Below are 26,634 nucleotides of genomic sequence, written 5' to 3' on the forward strand. Positions count from 1 at the left end.
TGGTGGCTGAGAGCTTAGGCTGGGAGTGTTTACAGCTCTAGAGAGTGGAGAGAGGCGGGGACCGGGCATGGCCCAGGTAAGCAGGTAATGAGCCCCTGTGACTGAAGTCAGAGTCCCCATTGCCAGATTTCAGGGAAAGGGGAGAAGAAGCTGATAGGAAGTGTTGGGGTTCCCAGCTCTAGGTATGGCACTTGTGGGTCCCCAGCATCTTCCCTCCAGGCCTCTGAGAGTCTGCGGTCCTGGTCAAGTGGCTTGTGGAATCAGATCAACCCAGTAGGCTCTGTCCCATACTCACTGTAAACTTTCAGCGTTACTTAAAACCCTGTGCTCAGTGTCCTCATCTGTAAAGTGGGGTAAAAATACCCTTAATGCCCGGGTGGTATGATGAACAGTGGTAGGCACACAGTATCACACAGTGTCCTTGTTGCTGGGGACAAGGAATGAAATGCTGTCAACAGCCCAACTGCACCTGGGAGGTGTTGCCTAGCGGATCTTTCCTTTCCAGTCTCATGTGGACATTAAAGAGCATACTGAGACTGTGATCCCCAATTAGCTGGCATTAAAGTTGACCTTTAGACAGAGGCGTAGAGATGAGGGGCTGGGAGAAAGGCATTTGCCTCTGGCACAAGTCCAAGGGGAGGCCAAAGGAGGCTGGGGGAATCAGCACCCCCCCACCCCCCACCCATCCCCATCAACAAGGCCTGCAAAGGGAGCAGCAAACTTAAGAGATTGCCCTGGGCACCCATTACCCTCTACACCTTTGCCTCTAGGAACCCCAGTCCAGCCCCGACAACAGTAAATCAGAGCACTTCCCTCTCCATGGGAAGGTCTGCTTCTTCCCAAAGCAAAAAGAGGTCTTCTTTCAGAACTGAAGGCAATTCAGATTTCGTGACTGTGATGAGCGTTTAAGCCAGGGCTTGGCAAACCTTTTACACAAAGGGCCAGGTAATGAATATCTTTGGCTTTGGGGGCCATGCCATCTCTGTTGCGACTACTCAGCTCTGCCATCCAGCGTGAAAGCAGCCATGGAAAATACGTAAATTAATGGGCGTGACTGTGGTTTAGTCTGTGCGCCATGGTTTGCCAGTCCCTGGGTTAGCAGAAATATGTGTGCCTTTATAGGGTCGAGATGAGTCGGAATCCACTCGATGGCACACAACAACAACAACAACACTGGTTTACTGGTTATGGTAAAGTATGTCAGTAGCTTTAGGGTTAAAACCAGCAAAGTCCACCCCAGCCCATGATCTTACTTCTGTCCCTTCCCCTCTGTTTCTCCCCTCTCTGCCGCCTCCAGCTTGGTACTCGTTTTTCAGATGAAATTGCCATTACTCTAATGGCGGTGGTGATTTATTTCAAAGACTTGAAGTACATTTGTTTAAATCTCTTGCACGTTTGTTTATTTATTCTCGCATTAAGTAAAAACAGTCATTGTAATCAATATTTAATTGCTTAGCATTTCTTTGAAAAAAGAAGTTATAATGATTAAAGTTAGAAACTATATTATATTTTCACAAGGCTCTCCAAAAGGCTTGTTTCAATTCCTTTGATATTCGATAAGATCTTTTTCAGTTTCTGTGAGAAGTAGCTTTACTATCAATCCCAGAAAAGGAGGAAAGGGGTACCCTATAAAAGAAGTGGCAAACTCAAATGCCTCCAAAAGTCGGACAGGTAATATCAAAGAGCAAGCTAGGCCAGGTGTGCATTAAGGAGTGGTGGGGACTGCAGCAAATTAGGGAACATGTGTCCTTTCTAAAACAGGCAGCCGTACTCAGCTTTAGCTGGTTGTTGCCAGTGAGAATGCTTTGTGAGCCAGAAATCAGGTTTGTGCACTATTCCCCCAAGTTTTAAATGAGTTCAAATTATTAAAATGAATTTTTTTTTTTTTTTTTTTTTTTTTGCTTATGTCAAACTAAACACATCCCTGGACTGGGTAGGGACCATTGGTATTTGGCCTCTACTATTGTGATGACAGGGTCGCTATGAGTCAAACTCGATGGCAGCAGGTTTGGTTTTTGCTTTGGTTGTGATGGTTGCTATAGCCCCAGCTGCTCTGGATGCTTGCTGGAAGGATTGGAGACATGTATGCAATCACCCTCTCATTCATCAGGCCTTTTTCTAAACCATAATCAAACCAAACCCTTGCTGTTCAGTCAATTCCAACTCACCGCAACCCTATTAGTCAGAATCCACTCGACGGCAACTGGTTTGGTTTTAGCTGTTTTCCAGCACCTACCTAATACAAAGCCCTCAGGGGATCTGTGTTGTGTGGAAATGCAACATGGTCCCTCCTTGAAGGAACCACAACCTGAACGTGGAGGCAGACCCAGAAGCCATCTGGTGCAATAAAGCCTGCTTGGGGCGGTCTGATGGACACACACCCTCGCGAAAGCACGCCAGGGCGGGCATAGTCTGTGAACTTGCCATAGAACACTGGAGTTCTCCGTTTGTGTTTCTTTAATAAGGGACACTGTTTTTGGATCAAATCTTACTCAGGACCCTAGGATATAAACACTCCTTCACTGAGAGCTTGCCAACTGCCTCCTCTGGGTCAGCCAGGAGCCAGGGGCCGAGACGATGGTCCAGTCCAGGGGTCGGCAAACTACAGCCTACAGACCAAATCTAGCCCACAGCCTGCTTTTGTGCAGCCCACAAGCTGAGAATGGTTTATAGAAACAAAGAATAAAAGAAGCAAATAGAGATCACGTGTGGCCTGTAAAGTCAAATATATTTACTGTCTGGCCCTTTATGGAAAAAAGTGCACCTCTGCATTCTAGTTGGGGGTGTTGTCATGCTTGGGGCCAGAGGGGGTGGCACTAAGCTCCAGCCACCCCACTGCTTTTGTTTAAATCTCTTGCCCACTTATCGTTTTTTTTTTTTTTTTGCAATAAGTAAACACAATCATTTTTAGTCAGTACTTAGTTATTTGATATAGCTTTCGAAGAAGCTGTAACGTTTAAAGTTACAAATTATGTTATATTTTTACAAGAATCTCCAAAAATCTTGTTCGAATTCCTTTGATATTTTGATAACATCGTTTTAGACCCTGTGAGTAGTAGCTATCCCTATGGTGTCTCTCTGGAACTTTCTGGCTCTAAGGAAGCCGGCCTCAGAGCCTTGGGTTTATAGAAGCAATAACAACATCACCAGCCAGCACCTGTTTGCTGGCGGTGCCTGTGCTAACTCCTGTAACAGTCCCCCGAGGGCTGTGCCGTGGGCTGTGCTGAGGGCTGCGCTGTGGGCTGCGCTGTGGGCTGTGCTAAGGGCTGTGCCGTCTTGTTGCCGTGACACACACCAGTGAGGAAACCAAGGCTCGGGAGGTTCAGGAAGGCGCTCGGGAGGTTCAGGAAGGTGCCCAGGGTCACACAGCACCTGGCAAAGACAGGGCTGAAACAGACGGATGCCATGGTCCAGAGACTGAACCCCTCAGCCTGGGCCCTCCTCAGAGTGGGCAGCGTGAGGTGATGCCAATGAAACATTCACTACTAACTCAGTGTTTATTTTCACGTGCGTGTGAGTTTTTTTTTTTTTTTTAATACACTATTCTTCCATTTAAAGAGCCCTGGTGGTGCAACAGTTACGAGCTCGGCTGCCAACTGAAAGGCCTGAGGTTTGAACTCACCCAGCAGCTCTGTGGGAGAAAGACCTGTTGATATGCTCCCATAAAGATCACACACAGCCTAGGAAACTGTATGAGGCAGTTCTGCTCTGTTACAGGGGGTTGCTGTGAGTGGAAATCGACCCCACGGTACCTACAATGACAGTTTTCCATTTATGGCAGGGGTTCTCAACCAGGGGTGATTTTGTGACCGCCCCCCCCCCCACACACAGAAAGGACATCTGGCAATGTCTGGAGACATTTTTGATTGCCCCAACTAGGGGGCAGGTATGTTACTGGCATCTACTGGGTAGGGGGTCGGGGACAGCCCCCACAACAGAGGATTATCCAGCCCAAATTTCCCAGTGCAAATGTTCGTAGTTTGAAAAACCATGATTTATGGTTTTGATATATAGTTACCTTTTTACAGAAGTTTAACCAACCATGATGGACTCAGCTTCGACTCATGGCAACCTCATGTGTGTCAGAGGAGCACTGTGCTCCATAAGGCTTTCAGTGGCTGGGTTTTGGGAAGTACCTCACCTGGCCTTTCTTCCAAGGCACCTCTGGGTGGACTGGAACCATCAACCTTTTAGTTAGCAGCCGAGCATATTAACCGTTTGTACCACCCAGGGACTTCTAAAGACTTACTTGAGGAGAGAGTGGCAGTTGACTTAAAGACGAAAGTAAGTAACAGGACAGGTTCATGAGCACAGGGCAGAAGCCATAAACGGGATATGCAGCTGTCTGGTGGTACTCCCTTAAATTTAGTACACTTCATGTAAAGATAATGACACCAGACACTTTTATGGACCACCAGAAGCAGTTTTCAGCCAAGTCTAGTGTTGTTGGTAAGATACCTTTCTGGGGAGATGTTTCGCCTATAATTCCTCATTGCTTTCCCCAGCTCTGGGCTGCCATCTGTCTGGACAGTGGGTAGAGCTAATAAATGGGGTGGTTGGAAGGGGTTATACAGCCACCAATTTGGTTTGGTTTCCTCAATGAAAGTGTCTGGGTCTTTGGAAGTCTTTGTCCCTACCTGGTGATTTCTGAACTGTTAGCCAGGACGGACTGTGTGGAAAACCAGATGCCACCAAAGACACATGAGTTCCCAGGGAGGCTGGGGTTCAGAACTCAGGTTGCAGGTGGCAGCGTTCTTGTCGTAAGACAGGATACAGCGTTGTCTCTGACTGATTTCAGGACCATGTGATATTGCAAATAAGTGTCTCTGGTGGCAGTTTGGTAGGTTAAGACTGGCTGTATTTATGGGACTTGGAATTAAATTGGTATTTATCAAAAGCCCTCAAGTTTCCAACACCTAATGGAAATAGGGATTACAGACTGCCATCCCATTGTCTGAGTCTGCTTCAGTAAGCGCTATGTGACTAGTGAGGGAGCACTTATGCACGAGAACGCCAGGCCATGATAAAAACAGAAACAAATGATGCCTTAACCCAGCTCAGATGTGGTGATGGGAATGCGGAATTAGTGCCCCGTTGCAGGAAAACCCATTTACATGTAACCAACAAACCATCATCCCTCTGCAGCAGGAGTTTAGGCTACATAAGGACTTCAGAAACATGAAGGCAGATTTTGTGACACTAACAAAGGAGCTATCTTCATTCACAGACACGGCTGGTTTGTAGTGAGCGGTGTTAGTCAGAACACACAGTCAGGTTGCCGTAGTGGGGACGGGCTACGGACTCACGAGTGCTAGTCATCCTTCTCTCCATCCTACTTGAAGGAGAAAAAAAAAAAAAAACCAAACCCATTGCCGTTGAGTCTATTCTGACTCATAGCAACTCTGTAAGACAGAGAACTGCCCCATAGGGTTTCCAAGGAGAAGCTGGTAGATTGGAACTGCGGACCTGTTAATTAGTGGTCAAACTCTTGAACCACTGCACCACCAGGGCTGCAGAAGAAGAAAACCTAGTAACCCGTTGCTATCAAGTCAGTTCTGACTCACAGTGACCCTATAGGACAGAGTAGAACTGCCCCTGTAGGGTTTCCAATGAGCGGCTGGTGGATTTGAACTGCTAACCTTTTGGTTAGCAGCCAAGTTCTTAACCGCTGTGCCACCAAGGCTCCAAAGACCTTGCTTTTCCCTAGTCCAGGTTGTGATCTCTTGTATCCAAGCCACTTTTAGTCTTGACAGCATAGGGGCTCGAGTCCTGCAGCGGAAGCTGAGCCCTTACTGTAGTGTAGGAAGCGATTCCAATGGGTCCATCTGACGTATTGCCGCCTGTAACATTTATAGTACATTGTACTCCATGTCTATTTGCTTCTACTGGGATGAGAGCCAAGCCAGTAAAAGGCAAACAGCATTAATTCAGTGATGACATATGCCACTGAAAACTGTTTTTCTTTTCTTTCTTTTTTTTTTTTTAATTTTTTAAAAAGCAGAAAGGAGGCACTTTACTCAGATTCTACTGGCTGCTGAAATAAAAACTGGAAGACAGGCCGGGGAGGTCGTTAAACCTTCCCTCCTTCCTCCCTCCTTTCTGGAGGGCTAGTTAGCATCTCACTGCAGTTTCATTTGGAAGTCGTTCTGAAGGGGGCTGGTCTAGGGGCCCAGGCCCTGGCTCACCTCCTGTCTTCCCCTCCCAGCCCTTTGTCTGCCCGCTGCATCCTTGGGGCAGGCTGATACCTCTCTTCCAACGTCTGTCCTCTTACGCGAAGTCCTCTTACACGAAGTCCAACAAGAACATCTTTGGGAAGAGTGTGAAAAGGTCTGTGTTTGCTGGAGGAGGGACTGTGTCATCTAGGTTAAGCACCAGCATGGTTAATTTCTAATTCATTAAAAAGTGAAACCCCTCTGAAAACACTGAATTGAGGAAAGCTGGCTCGTACAGAAACAGACTCTTCTCTTGAGCCAAGTTAGTCATAACAGGACTACGGTCAGGAGTTTAATATTGTGATTTTTGCTTTGGATTATAAGGCCTTTTACAAAGGTTCAAGTTAGTGTTGTTCCACTGGATTCATTGGGTTGGGATCCCATCATGCCCTAGTGGAACAGTAGTTAAGCACTCGGTTGCTAACCAGAAGTTGGTAGTTAAGTGCTCGGCTGTTAACCAAAAGGTTGGCAGTTTGAACCCACTATCCACCTGGCAATCTGCTCCCATAAAGATTACAAAAACCAAACCTGTTGTTTTAGAGTCAGGTCCAGCTCATAGCAACCCTATAGGACAGAGTAGAAATGCCCCATAGGGTTTCCAAGACAGAAAACTTAACACAAGCAGGCTGTCACATCTTTCTCTCTTGGAGCAGCTGGTGGGTTTGAACTGCTGACCTTTGGATTAGCAGCTAACGCTCAACCACTGCTCCACCAGGGCCCTTTCTGTAAAGATTACTGCCTAGAAAACTCTATGGGCAGTTCTACTCTGTCACATGGAGTCGTTATGAGTGGGAATGAACTGAATGGCACACAGAGTGAGCTACCAGCAGGAGTCAGGGTCAGGGAAACAGGTTTGGCTGTGACGAGAGGAAGCAGTGTGGACTCCAGCAAGCTGGTGAGACTTGCTGTCTGCGAGAGCGTGCTACTGAGCTCCAGCTGATGTTTGCAAGTGGGAATTCAGGCCTCTGTGACCAGCCTTCAGCATTTCCTGTAGAAGCTTTCATTGCTGATTTGTATGTGAATTCTACCACTTACTAAATGTTGGCAGCCAACTCACAATTTAAAGAAAATTACTTGGTTGTGGGGGGGCGGTGCCAAACCCAAAACATCTGTAGGCTGCCAGTTCACAACCCGTGGGTGGCAAGAATTGAACAGTTAGTCCTGCGAGAAAACCAAGCCATTTAGATGAACCAGAGATGGAGGTGGGAGGAGCTACGTTAACCAAGAGGTCCTATATTTATCATGGTGTCAGGGATTGGGCATCAGAGAGGGCAGCAAGCCTTCCAGTAACTGGGCGGCCAGGTTCTGCTGGACCCTTCTGGAAGCAACTGGGTGACCAGTGAAGCTTTGAGTAAAATTGAGCTACTCTTAACAGTTGGGAACATGTGATTTTATTACACTGTCAACACTGGTGTTTGGTTCAGTTGAAAGGAAGAGAGGAATGAATACTTCCTGGACATCTCCTCTGTGTCAGACGCTGGGCTTAATGCTTAGCTGACCGGGACCAGCTTCATGAGCGTCAACTGGTGCTTGGCTTAATGCTCTGCTGCCGCCATCTTGAAATTCTTAATAAGTTTTAAACAAGGGGCCCTGTGTTTTCCTCTGGCATCAGGTGCTGCAAATTATGTAGCTGGTCCTGCTTCCCATAAATTATCTCATTCAGTCCCTGGAACTCCCCTGAGAGGTGAGCATCACCATATGTCCCCCTTTGACATAAGAGGGGCCAGAGGCTCAGAGATGGGCAGTCACCTACCCAGAGTCACACAGTGAGAAAGGCCTGAGCCAGAATGTGTACACAGGTCTGGCAACACTGAAGTGCAGGGCCGCACCCTTGTAGCACGTGGTCTGTTCAACTCTCTGGAGGCCTTGGCATGGGGTAGATTGTCGGGGGACTAAGGGCACAGGAGGACGAGGGGGTCTACTCAGCAAACACAGCAGGTCGTGGGTCCCTAGTAGTTTTCTGTTTTATTATGTTTCTCCTTTGAGGGCCTGCTGGGTCACAGATGGAGTCAGGCTGCAGGACAAGCATTTCTTCTGAAGCACAACAAGAAGAGGTGCAGCCTTGTCTCCGGACAAACAGAGGCTCTAGCTTTTCACCAGCAATCCCATCACAGGCAGCGCCCTGTGCACAATCCACGTTCTGTGTGATTGCCACTATGCTCTTAGATGTTACGGGGAGAATGGAGATTCAGCAGGCTCCCGATGAGCGCTCACCCTCTGCCTGGTGCTGTGCTAGGAAGCTGAGGAGGAGGAGGGTGCTTATGGTGGTGGGGAGAAAGAGGAGGGTGATGGTGTTGATGCGGTGGGTGGTGACGGTGGTGATTCAGTGGGTGGTGACTGTGGTAGTGGTGATGGTGGTGATGCAGTGGGTGGTGACGGTGGTAGTGGTGATGGTGGTGATGCAGTGGGTGGTGACGGTGGTAGTGGTGATGGTGGTGATGCAGTGGATGGTGACGGTGGTAGTGGTGATGGTGGTAGTGGTGACGCAGTGGGTGGTGACAGTGGTGATGCGGTGGGTGGTGACAGTGGTGATGCAGTGGGCAGTGACGGTGGTGATGCAGTGGGTGGTGACAGTGGTAGTGGTGATGGTGATGCAGTAGGTGGTGACAGTGGTGATGCAGTGGGCGGTGACAGTGGCAATGTGGGCAGTGACGGTGGTGATGCAGTGGGTGGTGATGTGGTGGGCGGTGATGGTGATGCGGTGGGTGGTGACAGTGGTAGTGGTGATGGTGATGCAGTAGGTGGTGACAGTGGTGATGCAGTGCGCAGTGACGGTGATGCAGTGCGCGGTGACGGTGATACAGTGCACGGTGACGGTGGTGATGCGGTGGATGGTAACTGTGGTGATGCAGTGGGTGGTGGTAGTGGTGATGGTGATGCAGTGGGTGGTGATGCGGTGGGCAGTGACAGTGGTAGTGGTGATGGTGGTGATGCAGTAGGTGGTGGCAGTGGTGATGCAGTGCGCGGTGACGGTGGCGATGCGGTGGGCGGTGACGGTGGTGATGCGGTGGGTGGTGACAGTGGTGATGCAGTGGGTGGTGATAGTGGTAGTGGTGATGGTGATGCAGTGGGTGGTGATGCAGTAGGTGGTGACAGTGGTGATGCAGTGCGTGGTGACGGTGGCGATGCGGTGGATGGTGACAGTGGTGATGCAGTGGGTGGTGATAGTGGTAGTGGTCATGGTGATGCAGTGGGTGGTGATGCAGTGGGCGGTGACAGTGGTGATGCGGTGGGTGGTGATAGTGGTAGTGGTGATGGTGATGCAGTGGGTGGTGATGCGGTGGGCGGTGACAGTGGTGATGCAGTGGGTGGTGATGCAGTGGGCGGTGACAGTGGTGATGCGGTGGGTGGTGATAGTGGTAGTGGTGATGGTGATGCAGTGGGTGGTGATGCGGTGGGCGGTAACAGTGGTGATGCAGTGGGTGGTGATGCAGTGGGCGGTGACAGTGGTGATGCGGTGGGTGGTGATAGTGGTAGTGGTGATGGTGATGCAGTGGGTGGTGACAGTGGTGATGCAGTGCGTGGTGACGGTGGCGATGCGGTGGATGGTGACAGTGGTGATGCAGTGGGTGGTGATAGTGGTAGTGGTGATGGTGATGCAGTGGGTGGTGATGCAGTAGGTGGTGACAGTGGTGATGCAGTGCGTGGTGACGGTGGCGATGCGGTGGATGGTGACAGTGGTGATGCAGTGGGTGGTGATAGTGGTAGTGGTCATGGTGATGCAGTGGGTGGTGATGCAGTGGGCGGTGACAGTGGTGATGCGGTGGGTGGTGATAGTGGTAGTGGTGATGGTGATGCAGTGGGTGGTGATGCGGTGGGCGGTGACAGTGGTGATGCAGTGGGTGGTGATGCAGTGGGCGGTGACAGTGGTGATGCGGTGGGTGGTGATAGTGGTAGTGGTGATGGTGATGCAGTGGGTGGTGATGCGGTGGGCGGTGACAGTGGTGATGCAGTGGGTGGTGATAGTGGTAGTGGTGATGGTGATGCAGTGGGTGGTGATGCGGTGGGCGGTGACAGTGGTGATGCGGTGGGTGGTGATGTAATGGTAGCGATACAGTGGGTAGTGATGGTGGTATTTCCTATGGCTGTTCCGAAATACCAGTGTGAGTGGCTATTTGGCCAGTAGTCCTCGCTAGTTCTTTAGGACGAGTGGGACTCAGAGCTTCCATTCCACCCCGTCACCCCCATCTGCCCACGTCAAGGAGCACAGGCAAGAATATTTTGTCAGGACGTGGGGAGAGAAATAAGTTACTGGGAGTTCCTCCATTACTCAGGGCCCTTCCATGGTGGACACTGAATTAACTGGACATGTGGCCTATGCCATCAACCCTCCTGACATTTTCCGTTAACAGGACCTTCAGGTCTTCAAGGAGCCCTGGTGGTACAGTGGTTCGAGCACTCGGCTGCTAACCGGAAGGTCTGCAGTTCAAACCCACCAGCCACTCCCCTGGAGAAGGATGTGGCAGTCTGCTTCTGTAAAAATTTACAGCCTTGGAAGCCCTGTGGGGCAGCTGTACTCTGTCCTATAGGGTCTTTATGAGTCCACTCAGCGGCAGTGGGTTTTCAGATCTTTGAGATTCTCCCATCACCAGCCAGATAATTGTATGGTTAGGCTGCCCTCTGCTGGAGCCTTGCAAAAACTGTTCTCGGTTGCCTCTCGTTCTTCTGGCTGGTCTCCCAAGCTTTGCAATAAAAACATTGTGTTGAGGGAAAGAGCGCATGCCTGGTCCTTGTCTGCCAGTGCTTGAAGCCCCACAGTGGTTCAATGCCCTTATCGCTAAATCTAAACTTAACCTATTGCCCATTGAGTCAATTCCAACTCATAGCAGCCCTTTAGGACAGAGTAGAACTGCCTGTAGGGTTTCCAAGGAGTGACTGGTGGATTCAAACTGCAGACCTTTTGGTTAGCAGCCGAACGCCTAACAAGTGCGCCACCAGGACTCCAGAACTAATTCCCCCTCAAGGTCCTGGCTGATCTGGCTTCTGATGCTCTGTCATGTTCCCCTCCTTCTCTATATGCTGCCCCTGGAGGTTTTTACAGAGCTCTCTGTATGGATGCACTTTTTTCCTGGCACTTGGCCTAGCTGACTCTCTTTCAGCCTTCTCGAGGAGTGTGTCCACACTCCCGGGCTAGGATGCTATTTTCCTGCGGCCATTGTCCTTCTCCTGGTGTCACATTCATTTTATTCTAGTTACCTGTTCAGGTGGCCACCTGTCTCTGTCATGACCCCTACCCGTGGGCACAGGCATGGGTCCTGTCTGATGCACCGCTCTGCTTCTCCCCCCAGCTCCATGCTGGTCGTGCAGTAGGGGCGTGGCAAATACCCATCAAACAAAATCTGATGAAAGAATGTGGGAGCGGGGGGTCCAGAGAATGACTGGAGCAGGGCTTCCAACTGGCTCATTCCAGTAGAAGCCCTGCTGAAAATTTGCATTTCCAACCCAGATACACTGAATCAGAGTCTACATTTTAACAAGATCCCCAGGTGATTCTTATGTATAACTTCCTGGGGGGAAAAAAAACAAAAATCAAACCCATTGTCATCGAGTTGATTCCGACTCAAATAGCAACCCTATAGGACAGAGTAGAACTGGCCCATAGGGTTTCCAAGCAGTGGCTGGTGCATTAGAACTGCTGACCTTTTGGTTAGCAGCCTGAGCTCCTAACCACTGCACCACCAGGGCTGCTACCTGCCAGAAATGCAAATTCTCAGCAGGGGTTTGGACTGGAAGGAACCAGTTTGAAGCCCTGGGCTGCAGCAGCTAGAAGGGAACTTTTTTTAAAAACTTTTTCATTTTTTGGTTGTTTTTCTTGAGAATATACACAGGAAAACATACACCATTTCAACTGTTTCTACATGTACAATTCAGTGACATTGATTGCATTCTTCCAGTTGTGGCAACATTTTCACCCTCCTTTTCCGAGTTGTTCCTTCCCGTTACCATAAACTCAGCTGCCCCCTAAGGCTCCCGTGTAATTTTTTGAGTTGCTGTTGTCAGTTTGATCCTATGTAGGTAGACCTTAAAAGAGCACAGTGCTCAAGGCAGACACTCTTTACTAGTAAAGCTTAAACAGTTGTTTGGTTTTAAGCCGACTTCAGGGGATATTTTTGGCTTAAGGTTTAAAGCTAATGTCAGGGCAATAGTTTGGGGGGTAGGAAGGCACTTTGTGAACGGTCAGGTGCTCAGTTGTGGTTTTTGATTGGTGCATGCTTCACCTGCCAGCCTCTGTGAGCTGGGATTAATTCTGCCCTACCTGCTTCAGGTGTCTGTGTTTGGGGCAGTGGAGGTGACAATGGAAGCCACATGGAGAAGACCTGGTAAAGGCCCTGTGCCCCCTTCCTCAGCCGGGAGCCCAGCCTCTTTAAAAGTCTGGTCCCAAAGCTAATTCTTCCTGCTCAGCCCACCTTCTGGTACTGGGAAACCCAGCTTGATTAGCTGTGCACTTAGTCTGTCCTGTCGAGGGACCTAGGGACACTGGCTGGCTGCGTGCTGGCCTCCTTTCTGCACAGCAGGAGGAATCCTTGCTGAAGACAAGTGGGCCTGCCGCCAGCCTGGGGATTTTTAAAGGGGCTTCTCCCTGCGGTCACAGCTAACCTTGGTTTTGTCCTTGCCTGCAACCATCACTGCCTCCGTGCACCTCTACTGGTTCCAGCCCCATGCTGCAGCTGAGCTCCAGGGCCAGCTGGAGGTTTCCAGGCTCCCACCCCACAGGACCAGGGAGGGTAGGTTCTCCTGCTGGGGCTCCTGGGGCTGCTGCAGATACTGGGGCCTGAGAGCGGTAGAGGAGCTGCCCGGGTAAGAGTCATCCTCAGCTGACCAGAGAATCCTCAACTGCTGAGCAAATGTACCCCTCCTACCTGTCCTTTGTGGCTGCTGTTAAAGGCAGTTGTGTGCCAGGGAAGGAGCCCTGCTGGCACAGTGGTTAAGCACTCGGCTGCTAACTGAAAGGTCAGTGGTTCAAACCCACCAGCTGTTCCACAGGAGAAAGATGTAGCAGTCTGTGTCGGTAAAGATTTACAGCCCTGGAGACCCTAAGGGGCAGTTCTTCTCTGTCCTGTATATAGGGTTGCTCGCTATGAGTTGGAATCAACTTGACGACAACAGGTTTGGTTTTTTGATTGGTTTGGGGGAAGAGGGGTATACCAGGGAGCAGGGTAAGGCCTGGCTTCGTGTCTTTGTTTTTTTTTAATTTTTTTTTTTTTTTGTACTTTAGATGAAGGTTTACAGAACAAACTAGCTTCTCATTCAACACACATTGTTGTATGACATTGGTTAACAACCCCACGTCATGTCAACACTCTCCCTTCTCAACCTTAGGTTCCCTATTACCAGCTTTCCTATCCCCTCCTGCCTTCTAGTCCTTGTCCCTGGGCTGATGTGCCCCTTTAGTCTCATTTTATTTTATGGGCCTGTCCAATCTTTGGCTGAAGGTGAATCTTAGGAGTGACTTCATGAGTGAGCTGAAAGGGTGTCTGGGGGTCATACTCTCAGGGTTTCTCCAGTCTCTGTCAGGTCAGTAAGTCTGGCCTTTTTTTGTGAGTTAGAATTTTGTTCTACATTTTTCTCCAGCTCTGTCTGGGACCCTCTATTATGATCCCTATCAGGGCAGTCAGTGGTGGTAGCCGGGCACCATCTAGTTGTATTGGACTCAGTCTGGTGGAGGCCGTGGAACATGTGGTCCATAAGTCTTTTGGACTAATCTTTCCCTTGTGTCTTTAGTTTTCTTCATTCTTCCTTGCTCCTGAAGGGGTGAGACCAGTAGATTATCCTAGATGGCTGCACACAGGCTTTTAGGACCCCAGACACTACTCACCAAAGTAGAATGTAGGACATTTTTTTTTTTTTTTTAATTTTTATTGAGCTTCAAGTGAACGTTTACAAATCAAGTCAGTCTGTCACATATAAGTTCATATACACCTTACTCCATACTCCCACTTGCTCTCCCCCTAATGAGTCAGACCTTCCAGTCTCTCCTTTCATGACAATTTTGCCAGCTTCCCACCCTCTCTACCCTCCCATCCCCCCTCCAGACAGGAGATGCCAACACAGTCTTAAGTGTCCACCTGATATAAGTAGCTCACTCTTCATCAGCATCTCTCTCCTAGCCACTGTCCAGTCCCTTCCATGTCTGATGAATTGTCTTCGGGAAAGGTTCCTGTCCTGGGCCAACAGAAGGTTTGGGGACCATGACCGCCGGGATTCCTCTAGTCTCAGTCAGACCATTAAGTATGGTCTTTTTGTGAGGATTTGGGGTCTGCATCCCACTGATCTCCTGCTCCCTCAGGGTTCTCTGTTGTGCTCCCTGTCAGGGCAGTCATCGGTTGTGGCCGGGCACCAACTAGTTCTTCTGGTCTCAGGATGATGTAAGTCTCTGGTTCATGTGGCCCTTTCTGTCTCTTGGGCTCATAGTTATCGCGTGACCTTGGTGTTCTTCATTCTTTGATGCAGGTGGGTTGAGACCAATTGATGCATCTTAGATGGCCACTTGTTAGCATTTTAGACCCCAGACGCCACATTTCAAAGTGGGATTCAGAATGTTTTCATAATAGAATTATTTTGCCAATTGACTTAGAAGTCCCCTTAAACCATGGTCCCCAAACCCCCACCCTTGCTCTGCTGACCTTTGAGGCATTCAGTTTATCCTGGAAACTTCTTTGCTTTTGGTCCAGTCCAGTTGAGCTGACCTTCCATGTACTGAGTATAGGACATTTTTTTTATAAACTCTGTTACACCAGTTGAGCTAGATGTTCCCCAAGACGATGGTCCCCACAGCCTTTGGTTGCGTTGGAGCTTTTGGGAGGATTGGGGTAAGTGATTTGATTGGAGGAAAATCTAAGAGCCAGACTTGAGAATAAACAGGACCTTGGGGGGTCTAGTGGTGGGAACTGGTGCAGGGGTAGCTGGTGGAGCTGGTTGGTGAGCTGTCCTTCAGTCTTTGAGTTGAAATTCAGATTCCAGTGTGAGTGCCCATGTCCTAGCTTGATTCCCAGGGCAGTGGGGAGCCCCTCACTTGGATGGTTGTCTTACCACGACTGTATTAGGGAGAAGGAATGGCTCCCCACAGCAAAATCAGGGTGCAGTTACTAGAAGTGGAAACAGATTCTAAGCAGACAAAGACAATAGGTGGCTGTGGTGGCCCAGGTGGTGATCCTAGTAACACCCATTGTGCCATCCCCCCCCATACCAGGTGAACCTAAGAGGTGCTCAGGTGGCTGTCCCACCCTGGCCCCTTCCCAGAAGGCAAGTTTGGTGCTGCATTAAGACTTGAGCCTATTTCCTCATTGTTCTTGGAGCAAGACTGGCTGTCTTCTGCACAACTCTCCTTTAAAAACGTCTTGAATCCCATCTGCAAACCACCCACTGCAGTACAGCATGCAGCCTGCAGAAGAGACCCAGTCTGGGCTGTGAGTCAATGGTGAGGGCTGCGGTGCCCCTCCTGTCTCAGGGCTGCCCAGAGCAAGTGGCCCAGTTCTGTGGAAACAGGCAGCTTCACGCCTTCCTGTCAGAGAACTGGAGCACAGCTTGGCCTCCCGCTCTGGCGCCCTGGCTCCCTCACCTCTGTCCTCTAACTGGGATGGTTTCTCTCTGCAGCAGAAAAGAACACCTCTGGAATGCTAAGCCGCCCCTCTCCAGGGAGGATGGAGTGGATCATCCCTCTGACTGTGGTATCAGCCTTGACCTTCGTGTGCCTCATCCTTCTCATTGCTGTGCTAGTTTACTGGAGGTGAGTATACCAGGCCCACCCACAGGGCAGACAGGTGAGGGTGCTGGCTGGGTCTATAGGGAGCTTATTGCCCTGGGAGTGGGGCCGGCCCCATGGGTGAGAAGCCTGTGGCCTCTATTCAGAAAGGTGAAGCAGCTTGACTGTTCCTAGTGTCACTACCTGGGAGACCCTCTCTCTGGAAGAAAATGGTGGGTGAAGCTACTTTTGAGGTCAAGGCTCTTATGGTGAGCTTCTGAGATTTAGGGCCACAAAGGCTTTTGCTTGGGAGTCAGGGAGACTCAGGTTCAAATCCTATATCTGCTACTTTGCTTCCTTCCAACCCCATTTCCACTTTGAACTTCAGTCCCTAAACCTGCAGGATGAGTTAGTACATTTCATAGCATTTCCAGTTTCTCTGAGACCATGCTCCACTTTGCTGTATCCATATAATAAACTTCTCTTTACCTGGGGAAAAAAAGAATTACAGCCTTTTGCTGAAAACTAAATTGGGTGGTGGGAAAACATTTTGCAGATTATGTGGCATTTAACATAAATGTAAGGTAAAATGGCATATCATAAGTCATCCTTATAAAAGCGTCATCTTGAGCTGGTCCACCTTGCCCTGGGAAGCTGGCTTGCAGCCTGTTTAGAAGTTATGTGGGGTTTTGTTTGTTTTGGGTGCAGTATCTCAGCTGGAACAGCTAAGGGAGGTGGGTTGGCCCACTCAGTCGGCATGGCTGCCTTCAGCTCCCAGAGGAAGTCTAGGAGGCTTCAGCCCTTTTCTGATGAACTCCATCAGTGATAAACAGTTGTCGTGTTTTCTATTCATTTGGTTCATTTCTAGCCCTTCTATGTGACAGACACCCTTCCAGGCACTGTGGATACCACAGTGAGCAAAACAGACAAAAGTCCTCTCACGGAGCTGATGTGCTAGAATAAGTAAGATAAAAATATGTAAAATGATGATCAGGGTACCATGGAAAAGACTAAATCCTGAAAGGTGAGGGGCATTCTGGGGCTGGGGCTAAGTGTTCAGTCTGAAGTAGAGTGGTCAGCAGCGGCTTCTCTGGAAAGTGTTATTTGAGCAAAGATCTAGAGAAAGAGAGAGCCAAGTGGGCTCCATCTGGGGTGAGTTCCAAGCAGAAGGAAGAGCACATGCCAAGGCCCGGAGGTGGGGGCAGAGGCCCAGAGGTAGAACCAGGCAGGCGTATTCGGGAATAACCAGCAGGACAGAGTGTCCGGAGCATGTAAGGGGAGAGTGTGTTGGGAGGAAGTGAGGTGGAAGGGAGTTGGATCAGTTTTGTGATTTGTTGTAAACATTTTGCCTTTTACTCGAAGTCAGGTTTGGGGCAGAGGAGTGTTAGGATTTGACTTCATTTTTAGCAGAATCACTTGGCTGCTGTGTTAAAAATAGACTGAAGCAGGACAGAGGCAGAAAGACCAGCTGGGAGACACTGCACTGGTCTGAGAAGGAGGGGATTGTAAGGGTAAGAGCAGCACAGGTGGAGGGAATCGCTGAGCCTAGCTGTATTTTCAAGGTGGAATCCACAGAATTTGCTGACTGACTGGCTGTGTGTCGCCAGGTCTGTGCCCAATTGGCTAAAACAAGTGAGTAGGGAAGGTGCCGTCTCGGGCCTCCCAGGGCTTCCAATGGTGACGACAGTGCTAGCTGTGCTCCAGACCAGCTGGGTTACACAGCAGTGGTGTTTTGAGGTGAGCCTAGGACCCTATACTCATCATTATGCCATTTCTTCTCCAGGAAAAAGTGATTCACAAAACAGTATGTTTCTGAAGCCCATTGGTAACTTGGAGGCTGCCTAACATGGGGTGAACTGAGCAGTAGAAATAATGGAAGGGCTGCGTGTCCATCTCTTGCATCTCTAGACTTGGTTCTGTGTGGTTTTAGTCCCAGGCTCTCCCATATGGAGGCACCCCGGTGGTGCAGTGGTTAAGAGCTCGGCGGCTAACCAAAAGGTCAGCAGTTCGAATCCACCAGTCACTCCTTGGAAACCCTATGGGACAGCTCTACTCTGTCCTGTGATGTTGCTATGAGTCAGAATCGACTCTATGGCTGCGGGTTTGGGTATCCCATATGGAAGCAGAGAGAGCCCACAGTTGCCTGAGGCTTTGAAATTTTTGCTTAGCAACCCCTGTGTAAAGAAGCTCCTTCTTTCAAATAGTTCTAGCAAAAATCTTAGGATTGTTTCTGATTGGGCCACCTGAATGAATGACTGTGGCCAAGGAGAACTGTGGACCATGTGGCCATGGAGGCATGAATGCCAGGCAGGCCAAAACACTGTGCTTACTCCACCCCAGGTGAAGCCCACTTGGCTCCCTCTTCCTTTACGTCTTTGCAAGGGCCATGTAAATACAGTAACCCATTGTTACCTATTGCCATGGAGTCGATTTTGACTCATAGTGATCCTATAGGACAGAGTAGGTCTGCCCCACAGGGTTTCCAAGGAGCAGCTGGTGGTTCAAACTGCGAACCTTCTGGTTAGCAGCCAAGCTCTTACCCACTGCAGCAACAGGGCTCCAGTAAATATAGTAAAGGCAGCCTTGAAATCTGTCTGTTAAAGATGTATATTCCATTCAGAAAACAACAACTGTGAAAATGCAGTGAGTCCTAATGGAAAGCACATGTTGAATAATACATTAATATTTCATGTTTAAATATATATTTATGTTGTCGTTGTTACTAGTTGGCGTCGAGTCGATTCTGACTGGTGGCCACCCCGTGTGTGCAGAGTAGCACCGTGCTCCACAGGGTTTCAAGGCTGTGACCTTTCCAAAGTAGATTGCCAGGCCTGTCTTCCGAGGCACCTCTGGGTGGGCTCGAACCACCAACCTTTTGGCTAGTAGTCGAGCACTTAACCATATATCCAAAGGCTTGGTTTAAAGTTCCCAGAGCTTTAAACTTCATCCCATAGACTGTGGCTATGAGCTTTTTACCAGCCTCCTAATGTCAGCAGCACAAGAGCAAGCGTGGAAGAGAAGATTCTTGTAGAGCAAGGGAGGTAAAACTGAATCAGCGTTAGGACAGATGACTTGGTTAAGCATAAGAACAGCCTAGAGGGGACAAGGACCTTTTTCTGTCCAACTTTTTTTCTTATTAATGTGAAAAAAGGAAGCACTGGGGAGCTCACACCGAAAATTGATAAACGCAGATGAGACGCATAGTTCCCTCTGGCGATGCTGTTTGAAGCTGAAACAACAGCGCTTCCCTTCCACCTTTTGAGGTGCAGTGATAGGAGATGATTGGCAAACGGACCTGACACAAGTAGAACACTGATGCAGATCAGAACCTTCTGGATTATTTCCTCCAGTAGCAGGCCTGACACCCGGGACTTCAAACCAGCCCTCTGTGGTGGCAGTTTCTCCCGTAAGCAAGGACTGATTCTTTGTAGCAGTTGTCCTGGTTTCTGGGTATACTCACTTGGAGTTGTTGGCACTGCAATTCAATGAGTCCGTGAAATAGGAGAAAATTAAACCCAAGGTCTTTGAGTTCTGTTTCTAACTCCAGACTCCCAGTGTACAGTAATGCTACTGTGAATGGTAATGAAGGGTCTTGTTCCAAGTCCAAAACCAAACCAAACCCCACTGCCATCAAGTCGATTCCGACTCATAGCGACCCTGTAGGACAGAGTAGAACTGCCGCATAGGGTTTCCAAAGAGTGGCTGGTGGATTCCAACAGCCAACCTTTTGGTTGGCATCCGAGCTCTTAACCACTGTGCCACCACAGCTCCTGTTCTAAGTAGTTCCAGCAAAAATCTCAGGACTGTTTCTGATTGGCCCACCTGGGTCCATCTACCTACCCCTGAACGAAAAAGAGTCGTTCAGTGAGTCATTTTTGTGTGCCAGGCACTGAGCGAGCACTTGGGCGGCACCAATCACATGACTCTTACAACAGATCCTTGTGGGAGGTTCTCCTGTTGTTCCCCCCGTACAAGTAAAAGACCGGAAGTTCACAGAAGTCCAGCGACGGGTCCAGGGCCCTGTAGTAAGTGGCAGAGCCAGGCTTTGAACACAGGGTGTCCTCTCTCTAGAAACCATGAGCTTATTTAGCCACCTACCTGCTGTGAAGGTGAGCGCCACTGATGTTCAGCTAAGTCAGACAGAGCTTGGGACTCCTGGGTCCTTTGGGCTTTGCTGTTAGGCTCACCCACTTTCTGTGGCCAGAGAGGAAGAAGGGACTAACATTTGTTGAAAGCCTGCTGTGGACCAAGAAATGTGCAACGTCCTTATCTGCTTTATTGGCACAAACCCATTTCAAGCTGCCTTTGGCACAAGAAAAAAGTTTGATGATTGATGGAATTAAGACATTGAGGCTCTTCAGGCTTAGCTGGATTCAGAGGAGGGAAATAAGACATCTGGGTTTGGCTTGTTTTGTCTGTTTTTCTTGCTCTCAGTCTCTGGAGTCTGTGCTCTCTTCTGTCTTGGGCAGACCTCTCTTTCCACATGGCGGCTCTGGCCCATGTTAGACTTATATCTCACCACCCCAGTGGAAGGAGAATTTCTCTTCTCTAACATTCCAGGAAAGTCCCAAGATATGGTGTCTGTTAGGGTGAACTTAGGCTTCTGTGCCTGGAGGGAAAGGCTACCCTTGTCAGGGCTGGGCCTTACACTTATCTCTGGAGCCCAGAAGTGGAGGCAATGTCATCGAAACCACACAGGCTGAAGCTCGACAAGGGGGGGTTTCCCAAAGGACCATCAAGGCCCAGAAGAGCAACTGGATGCAGATTCCAATAGATGGAGTTGGCCAGTGTTTTTGTGGTTAGTTGTGTCAAGTCGGCTCTGACTCATAGCAACTTCAGGAACACATGAAGTGTTACCTGGTCCTGCGTCATCTCCATCTTTGTTATGTTTGAGCCCATTGCTTACTTTTAAAGTGGGGATAATGTGAGGATTAAGCACAAGTACCTGGGTGGGGCAAACAGTTAACACACTCAGCTGTTAACTGAAAGGTGGATAGTTCAAGTCCACCCAGAGGCACCTTGGAAGAAAGGCCTGGCAATCTACTTCTAAAAAATCAGCCATTGGAAACCCTTTGGAACAGAGTTCTCCACTGACACACATGGGGTCTACAGGAGTCAGAACTGACTCAGTGGTAACTGGATTTTATGGAAAATGCTTGTCACGGGCCCTGGCAGGTGGTGAAGACACAGGTATTAGTTGGAGTATTCTGCTATATCTACCGTTAGGGAGAAAAGATGAATGCAATTCTGGGTCCCATGTGCTTAAAAAAATGTGGTCGTATTTTAATAAAGAAAATCAAATATGCAGATCTAAATGAATGCTGTCTCCTTTAAATGCAATCAAATTGGGTCGCTGTACACCATTTGCAGTAATATTCTTGAAATGGTAATTTTTTTTTTAGAATTCATTCTTTTGAATGATGTTCATTCCACAGACTATTCATCCTAGAAATAGTTAAAAGTCATTCGTTTGGAGCTAAATTTAGTTATTTTTTAAAAATTGCCTTCGAGTCGATTCCAACTCATGGCTACCCCATGTGTGTCAGAATAGAACTGTGCTCCAGAAGGTTTTCTGTGGCTGATCTTTTGGAAGCAGATTGCCAGACCTTTCTTCCAAGGCACATCTGGGTGGACTCAAACCATCAACCTTTCAGTTATCGGCCAAACACTTCCCCTTTGTGCCACGCAGGGACTCCAAATTTAGTATGTTGTTGCTGTTAGGTGCCATCATGTCAGTTCTGACTCATAGCGACCCTGTGCACAACAGAACGAACACTGCCCGGTCCTAACCCATCCTCACAATTGTTGCTATGCTTGAACCCATTGTTGCAGCCACTGTGTCAATCCATGTCATTGAGGGTCTTCTTTTTCACAGACCCTCTACTTTACCAAGAATGATGTCCTTCAGGGACTGATCCCTCCTGACAACATGCTCAACATACGTGAGATAAAGTCTCACCATTCTCGCTTCTAAGGAGCACTCTGGCTATACTTCTTCTGAGACAAGTGGTTCTGCTCAGTTGGTTTACCTACACTTACACTAAATTTCTTTTGCTGAATAAATTTAGTATAAATGTAGGTAGTTTTTTTCTGGGTAGGTAAACCAACTGAGTGGAACCCCCTGGGGTCAAAAAAAGGAAACGGGTGACTATGAAGTTGATAAACTTGGTTTGAGCTATGCTGCCCATGGGCCTAAAGGCAGTTCCAGAGGAGGGCGTCCTACATAACTAGGTTAAAGATAGGGCCTCCCCTGCTCCCCACAGGGAAACAACACGCAAGCCCAGGGGTCAGCCTCATTTGTTGTGAGCCAGCTGTGTTAACCAGAGTAGACTTCACTAGCTGCTGCAGTAGACACACCCTAACACCAAGCAGCTTGATGCCACAAAGGTTCGTTCCTCACCCACAATGTAGTCTGACGGAGTGGGCAGCTCTCCCCCACCTGTGGCTCCTCCTGGAATACGTGTCTCCTAAGTTGCTGCAGCAGGAGTGGAGAAATGGGGAGAGCATCCAGTTCTCTTCTTGGCCTGGAAGTGAGACCCTTCACTCCTGTTAACTCACCGTTGGCCAGAGATAGTCACACGGCTGCAGCCTCAGTTCAGCGTAAGGTGGGGACAGCACACAGGTATTTGGTGAGCATTGCCACAAACCCGTGGCCCTGGACTCAGTTCTGACTCATAGTGACCCTGTAGAACAGGGCAGAACTCCCCCATAGGGTTTCCAAGGAGCGCTTGGTGGATTTAAACTGTTGACCTTTTGGTTGGCAGCCAAACTCTTAACCACTGTGCCACCAGGGCTGCTAGCACTGCCGCCAAACCAAAGAACCACACCTGTTACTGTCAAGTTGATTCCTACTCATGGTGACCCTAAAGGACAGAGGAGAACTGCCCCACAGGGTTTCCAAGAAGCAGCTAGTGGATTCAAACTGCTGACTTTTTGTTTAGCAGCCGAGCTCTTAACCACTGTGCCACCAGGGCTCCAGCACTGCTACAAGTATTCAAGTATCCTCAAATAGCTAGAGCTGTTGGCATCATTGGATTAAGAGTATGTTTCCCGAGCTGGACAGTTTTGGGAGCCCAGTCATTACTCAGTCTCACTGCCGCAATTTTGACCAAAACAAAAAAAACATGGGTAGAGGCCTCAGACCATTTTTGTGACCTGGAAGATGTACTGAGTCCCCCTGGGGATGATTTCAGCAGTATTTCTACAGGCATCAACATGGATCTGCAGGGAGAAGTTTATTTTAAAATTTTATTAGCTGAAATGTGACAGGTAAGATTCTACAGTTCTCCCTTGAATGCCCCATGCAGAGATCTGCCTTGGAGAGGTGTGGAAACAAAGACCCACAACCAACGCAGAAATTGCTGTGAAGCTAGGAAGAAATGAAGGCAAAGTGGTCTTGAGCAGGAGGTTGGCTTCTGGGGCAGCTGCCATTGTTAGCTGCTGTCAAATTGGCCCCAGACTCGTGGCGACCCCATGCCTTACAGAGTAGAACTGCTCCACAGGGTTTTCTTGGCTGTCATCTTGGGCAGCAGATCACTGGCCCTTTCTTCTGTGGGGCCACTGCATGGGTTTGAACAGCCCATTGCAAACCACTTGTACATCCAGGCTCCTCCGTGAGGCGGCTAATACAGGTAAAATTAACTAACAGCTACAGCTGGCCTCCTTTGGCAAATGGCATCCTTTTGTGTGTCTTATAAGAGTTGCCATCAGTATTTACCATTCAGGGGTCCATTGCTCTAGTAGTTGCTGTTGAAAGGGAAAGAGAAGAAACGACTCAGTTGTGTGTAAAGTGCGCCATCTTGGCTGAAGTACTCAAGATGGTAATAAAACGCACCTTTTGAATCACTGCTGCAGTCAGCAAGCACGTTCCAAGGACTCTGGATCCCCTGCCTCCCTGAGACAAGCTGTTTGTATGGCACTAACGTACTGACGTTCCTGAAAGGACGCAGAGCAGCACAGCTGCTGGCTGCCACTCAGAAGAGGAAAATTTTTGGAAGGTTTCTTTTCGATTTGCATAATCTAAAGTAGATGCTGGGAGAGGCATTATGCGCAGGGGTCCAATCAGAGGGCTAGGATGTGCAGCTTATCAGCTATTCCGTAGAATAGCTCCTGTGAGCAAGAGTTAGTATTCGCTTTGAATTGTGAGTGTTGCAAAGATTTTTTTTTCCCCTGTGGTCTTGAGAAAACTTGCTTTTGAAGGTAGCTCTTTTCTCTTCGATGGGCAAAATCTCACCCCTGAAATGGCTTCTTATGTCATATTAAGGCAAGAATCTTTTACTGAATAGTCACCATGGCCAGACAGGTGCTTAGTAGATTATATTCCCCCTTAATCAGCGTACAAATCCTAGGAATTAATATTATGTCCATTTTGCAGATCAGAAAACCGAGGCTTGGAAAGATCAGGTGACATGCCCAAGTCATAGTGTTCATCTTTGATGGATCCTGGATTTGAATCCAGGCAATCTGGCTTCGTAGCTCACTGTCTTAACCATTATGTTATCTTGCCCAGATGAGGGTTAGTGTGTGTAAAGGTATTTACTTCCTGCCGTGGCCTACTTTTTAGTGCGTGGATGTGTCAAAAAGACACTCCAGGAAAAGGAAGTATCTCAGCTGTGACATCACCTTCTTAAGAGAGTAACTGGTTGTAGTTGAGTCGACTCCAACTTGTGCTGACCCTGCGTACAACCGAATAAAACCTTGCCCAGTCCTGCATCATCCTCACGATTGACAGCGTGTTCCAGTCTGTCGTTGTGGCTGTTGCACTAGTCCGTCTCACCAAGGGTTTCTCTTGTCTCTGTTGGCCCTCTCCTTCACTAAACACGACGCGCTTCTGTAACGACTGATTCTCCTGATGACGTGTCCAAAGCAGGTGAGTCAGACAGTGTTCTGTTGTAATCCATAGGCTTTCATTGGCTAAGGTTCGGTTTCATTGGCTTAGTCTGGAAGCTCGGCTGAAACCTGTTCACTTCGTGTGACCTCGGTGGTATCTGAAATACCGATAGTGTGGCTTCCACTGTCATCACCACACGCAAGCCACCACAGCATGACAAACTGACAGGTGATGACCACCTTCCCAAGGGTGGTGCTAAACTGATTTGGAAGGCTAGATATAAACCAGTCTATGGTTTGAATTTGCCAAAATAATGTGGAAGAAAACCTAACGGGACCAGCTATATCTTTTGGTATTCTGGAAGCTGAATAATGACATACCCACTCAGTTATGGCTCCATTACTTTGAGAAGATCTTGATGTTGAATAATATGTGATCCATCTTAGTCCCAGCTGCTCAGTGCTAGTTAACAGAGTGACAAATTTAGCATATCTTACTGACCAAAACTCTAGCTTGGAAAACTTTCCAGAAGTGTGGAGTAGCGGTACTTCTCAGAATCAGATGGGGCTGACCTAAGTACACAGATCCTGGGACAGGAAAGTGGAACTGTCTGAGTGGGGGCTGTAACCTCTGACCCAGGTTTGTTGAAGTTTAGGGTTAGCAGGACTTGTCCATCTGATCTGGTACACCCATGTCCCCCTCCAGCATGTGACGGCGCCATCTGTGAATTCTCCGTAAATCCGTCAGCACCAGTTTGTCCACAAAGGCAGATAGAAAAGCGTCTCCTCTCACAGCTCAAAGTCCCGCCTTTAGACTTCCAGAAATGTGGCCACGTGTGGGTGCCTCCTCATCCGGAACGCCGTTCGTGAAACCAAGTGTTTTGTTGACCTTGTGGTTTTCTTCTTCCCCGGATGCTCCATGAGAAACAAGGCGTAATAAACATGAAAGGATGCAAATGGCAGATGTGTGGGGGTTGTCTTGGCATAACGGAGGCTCAGGCAAATAAACATGAATGGAAAGTCAGATGGGGGCACCTGGCGGGTCGACCCCCCTTTTGCTCGAGGAAGGGGTGAGCACATGTGTCTCACTGGACAGCGGCTCCCCCAGAGCCCACAGTAGCAGCAACGACCCACAGCACTGCCGTGGTCCCAGGTGCCCAGCTCCCCATCTGCTCTCACAGCTGACGCATCTTGAGCACTTGGGGCAGGGGCTGTGTTCGCTCTAGGTGTTTGCCACCCTCTTACCCCACCAAATCAGAGGACACAGGTATAATAAGAATGAGCCTCCCACGCAGGTAACTGTGAAGGGATGTTGTTGTCAGATGCCGTCAAGTTGATTTTTGACTCCCAGTGACCCCATGTGACAGGGCAGAACTGCCCCATAGGGTTTCCAAGGCTGTAGTCCTTACAGAAGCAGTTCACCGGGTCTTTCTCCCATGGAGCCGCTGGTGAGTTCAAACCGTCAGCCTTTCGGTTAGGAGCCAAGCACATCTTAACCTTCGTGCCACCAGGGCTCCTTTGTGAAGGGATCACCAAGGGGAATAACCACTAAGAATGACCATCAGTAATGGCTGGATGAGGACAAAGCCTACATTATATTATTTCATTCTCACAGTAGTGGTAGGTGAGGCATCAGGGACTGCATCACCCAGGTCCCCAGATGGATTTCCAGAAGGAGGAGTGACTTTGCAGGGCCACACAGCTAATAGGTTGTCCAGTTACTCACACCTGGGGTTTTTGTTTTGTTTGGGGTTTTTTTGACCTAAGACCCTTAGCTTCCTGGAGGTGGTGAGTGGGCAAACAGAGGTCACCCCAAACAGGTCCAGGAGCCTCCAGACATGTTTTATTTAGCTGACATGTTGTTTTAAAAAATCTGAATTATTTTTGAAAATTTCACCTCAACCCCCTTTC

The 26,634-nt window shown here is 48.8% G+C and overlaps 1 protein-coding gene across 4 annotated transcripts in view; it reads left to right on the forward strand.

The window, feature by feature from the left end:
- The window catches only part of PTPRG (protein tyrosine phosphatase receptor type G), an 823,034-nt gene that overhangs the window by 722,123 nt on the left and 74,277 nt on the right, over window positions 1-26,634 (forward strand). For 3 of the 4 annotated variants that reach the window (XM_049861696.1, XM_049861694.1, XM_049861695.1), the window contains one exon: window positions 15,807-15,939. In XM_049861696.1, coding sequence (XP_049717653.1) covers window positions 15,807-15,939 — 133 coding nt within the window. The remainder of the gene's footprint in view (window positions 1-15,806; window positions 15,940-26,634) is intronic. The other variant, XM_049861693.1, reaches the window with a different exon arrangement.

The sequence above is a fragment of the Elephas maximus genome, chromosome 20 (assembly GCF_024166365.1).
Source record: "Elephas maximus indicus isolate mEleMax1 chromosome 20, mEleMax1 primary haplotype, whole genome shotgun sequence".
Lineage (NCBI taxonomy): Eukaryota > Metazoa > Chordata > Mammalia > Proboscidea > Elephantidae > Elephas > Elephas maximus.